The sequence below is a fragment of the Helianthus annuus genome, chromosome 7, assembly GCF_002127325.2.
Source record: "Helianthus annuus cultivar XRQ/B chromosome 7, HanXRQr2.0-SUNRISE, whole genome shotgun sequence".
Classification (NCBI taxonomy): domain Eukaryota; kingdom Viridiplantae; phylum Streptophyta; class Magnoliopsida; order Asterales; family Asteraceae; genus Helianthus; species Helianthus annuus.
In genome coordinates, this window is record NC_035439.2 from 136,012,164 (window position 1) to 136,015,787 (window position 3,624).

At 31.3% G+C, this 3,624-nt stretch overlaps 1 protein-coding gene across 1 annotated transcript; it reads right to left on the reverse strand.

The window, feature by feature from the left end:
* Positions 1-557: 557 nt before the first annotated feature.
* On the reverse strand, positions 558-1,974 carry LOC118480278 (replication protein A 70 kDa DNA-binding subunit C-like). The gene is made up of 6 exons (XM_035975045.1): positions 1,822-1,974; positions 1,450-1,717; positions 1,237-1,336; positions 1,014-1,141; positions 803-887; positions 558-723 (listed from the first exon to the last, which is right to left on the reverse strand). The coding sequence occupies exons 1-6, from the start codon at positions 1,972-1,974 to the stop codon at positions 558-560; spliced, it is 900 nt and encodes a 299-aa protein (XP_035830938.1).
* Between the last annotated feature and the right edge of the window lie 1,650 nt (positions 1,975-3,624).

Genomic DNA, 3,624 nt, shown 5'->3' on the forward strand with positions numbered 1-3,624 from the left:
ACCTATTAAAAAAATCCAGTAGTTGATTGAAAGCCTCCTTCAATCGAACTGTCAAGCTATTTAAATTGAGGAAAAATAGTTAAATGGTGTACCTTTGTATAAACATCCAGGAGTTGTTTGGCGGTTTTCTTAAAAAGCTTAATAGCTTCATAATCAAACAACGTACAAGACACAGTCCCTGTCGAATCCTGAACCCTTAGAGGTATCTTGTATCTAGTAGGCAGCAATAAACAACAAAAATCCAAACATGCACTTAGATTATATCTTATGTATGACTACAAAAAAACCAGTAGTTTGAAGGATATATATTATACCGATGAATAGGGGTAATTTCAACAGCCTCGCAATCACCGTTTGAACACTCAATGATATTCTGATCTAAAACGTCAAAGCTGCCATCCTCTTTTTCAACCAGCTGAGATCTCTCTTCAATTTGTTTCTTACAGTGATTGCATGCTAAATAGTACCAAGGCTTATTATTTGATATTGCAATAACAGTACCAACGATGACAACCTTCTTTTCCTATTATAATAAACAATTAGAATATAAGCCACAATTAACGATTAAATACATGATGTAGGAAATGTACCACTTCAATGGAAGAAATGAAAGCATTGAACACAAAGTCACCAGCATTTAAAAACTGTTCTTCAACATTAGATATCACTTGAGAACATGACTGTTTACTTGAAGAAGACTGAGAAAACTCCTTCTCAACATACCTATAAATGGAGTAATGTATTTAAAAAGAAAAATCAAAAATGACAGTTTAACTTTAATTCGAAAATGACTCAGAAATACCTTTCTTTGAACTCTCTTATCTCATCAATATCAGAATTCATGAAAAGACGACTTGCTTCAAACATATTGGTAAGGCCAACTTTTTCTGAACATCGTTATGCAAATGGAAAAGGAACATAAATAGCATATTTATTTATTAGTATATATATAAGAAATTAAAATAGATGAAAATTTTCTATGTTTCTTGATTAAATTTATTTCAAATGAGTACCTTGATAGATGTTTACCGTGCCAAAATGCACAAGAAGAACCACATGATCTTCTCGGTCCTTACCATTCATGTAATCGGACATCTCGATTGCATAGTTTTCCCATAATGTAAGACTAATCTTGGTATCACTGTACAATAAATTGTTTACATTTTAAGAATAAAAGCTTATATAATATAAAATATATATATATGTATATATATGTAATGTATTTAAAGTGAGTACTGGAGATCTTTGAGAGTTAGGTTCATTCGTTTGGTTTTAGTGCCATCCTTTTTATCCACATCCTCAATAGGATAAGACACAACCACATATCCAAGAAAATCTACGAAAAATAAAGATGTGTTAGTTTAATATACGTTTGACTTTTTAAAAAGTATTAACATAGTTTAGATATAAATACAGACAAGTTAACTATAACTGGTATATAATCCATACCTATAGGAGTATTCGCTGGAACCTTTTTGGTCAACACAGATTTAAAATCAGTGAAACGAAAATAGTACCGAGGCCCAGACCAATTATCTATTTTAAGAAGAGAACTGAATGAATACAAAGATAGCTTCTGATCCTTTCCCGTAACCTTTATCTTTGTAGTATCTTTCGCAAGAGATGGTTTGTAAATCAATAAACAGTCATCAACAACCAAATGCTTGAGGAAGCGTTTGAAAAGCTTGTTCAAACAACTACATTGCATAAACGAACCCTGAAATCAAAATTACATAATGTATTTAAATTCATCAACATGCATAACAAAAAATCTATAATAAATTGTTAGGAAGTTTCGTAAACTAAAATAAAAACAGTAACCTCCTCATCCATCAAAACCATATCAACTCGATATACTTGCTTTTCATCACCATTCATTTTTTTATGCCACAATGATATGATCTTCGCCTTGATGGTGTAGTTAGTTAGGTGAGCATCGAGTGACCGGAACATAGTAATCTTATTGTTCTCCATTGAAGTGGTATACAAGTATTATCTATTAATCCGTAAACTAATTTATAAACTACGCAATGTAAATTTTTTGGAATGATTGGTAAGTATTTTTGGAAGTTTAAAAAAGACAATCAATCACATATTATTTTAAGAAATGATTGTCGGTTACATTTCAAATATAGAAGATTCAATTTCCTAGTTTATTACGTTTTGAAAATTTTTAAAAATCATGCAATTAATATAAGATATACATTGTATTTATACGGTCTGTTTTTTCTGTATAATCATTTACAAAATTCAAAAAACATTTCAGCAGTTAAAAAAACCCTACATAGAAGATTTATTAAATCTGTATATGTGATTGATACGTACATAGAATATTTATTCTGTATACGGACTGCTAAAATTTAAAATAACATATCAATTTAAAATTTGGGTACACATAAAGAGTAACAGCAGACTGCAAAAGTCAAAAACACGAAATTGTAGAATTGCACTCTGCTACTATATACGGAATAACGATCAGATGTAAACACAAAGAAAGACACAAATCTATACAAATCTATACCAATAAGTCAAATAACATAATTTTCTGATACGTATCTAAATAAAAGAAATACTTCAATAAAATCCTTCAAACATAAAGACGAAATCGATCAGGGGATGTAAAAGTTAAGTAATGGAGAATAAACAACACCATTATATGTGATTTACAAATAAATTAAAGACAAATCTCAATAAAATCCTACAAACATTAAGGTAAAATCGATCAGGGGATGTAAAAACTAAATACGAAACATACAAATGTTAAAACACTTGTGAGAATATGATTTACGAAAAGTGTAATAAGAAATGTAGAAATGAAAAGTTAACTAAAATACGAAACATACAAAGGTTGAATCAGTTACAATGATCAACAATCAACGGATGTAAACCCTAACTAAGTTAATCATCGAATGTAAACACAGAAATTAGGGGAAATCATCAGTGAAACAAAATATACATAATACAAACCTTGAATCATATGGAATGATCATGAATGAATGAATATAAGATTGAAGATCGTGTGAGCGAGAGTAGAACAACCACAGTCGGCCGATGAAGATGGGAGAATTGATAGGTTTCAATTAGGTAGGGTTTTTGTTTAAGTCTTTATATACTCGGGTCACAAATCAACATATGGATACCCAACACGGGATCCGAATGCGAATATCTACTTTGAGGCTATTGTTTCCCGCCAAAAGCATCCATGTAGTTGCATGATGTAGGGACACGTGTCCCACATCTAATTCATTTATTATATATATAGATTTATTTAATATATTATTTTTTTGAAATTAGTTTTTTATTATAAACATTTATAAAAGACTAAAATACCCTTCCAAGACCTGATTTAACAAAAAAAATCTAACTGGGTTTGGCTTAAAGGACATAACGTGTAAGATTTTGAAACATTAAGTACAGAACTTGTCAAGTTTTACGCCAAAGGACAGCGCCTGCAAATTGATGTAAACATAAAGGACAAAACTTGTAATTTACTCATACGAAAACTACATACTCTCCACTACTGAGCGAAAAGTTCGGGGGGTCGGCCGCCCCCTCCCGCCCCCACTATCCTTCGCCCATGCTCCCATCAAAGACGAACCGACGCCACCTGTATTCGCCATTCAC

Coding starts and splice junctions, on each gene's coding strand:
- LOC118480278 (XM_035975045.1), bottom strand. CDS start 1,974: ATGGAGAACAATAAGATTACTATGTTCCGGTCACTCGATGCTCACCTA. Junction 1,142..1,236: donor CTAACTCTCAAAGATCTCCA/GTACTCACTTTA, acceptor TTTATTGTACAG/TGATACCAAGATTAGTCTTA. Junction 724..802: donor ATAAGAGAGTTCAAAGAAAG/GTATTTCTGAGT, acceptor CTCCATTTATAG/GTATGTTGAGAAGGAGTTTT.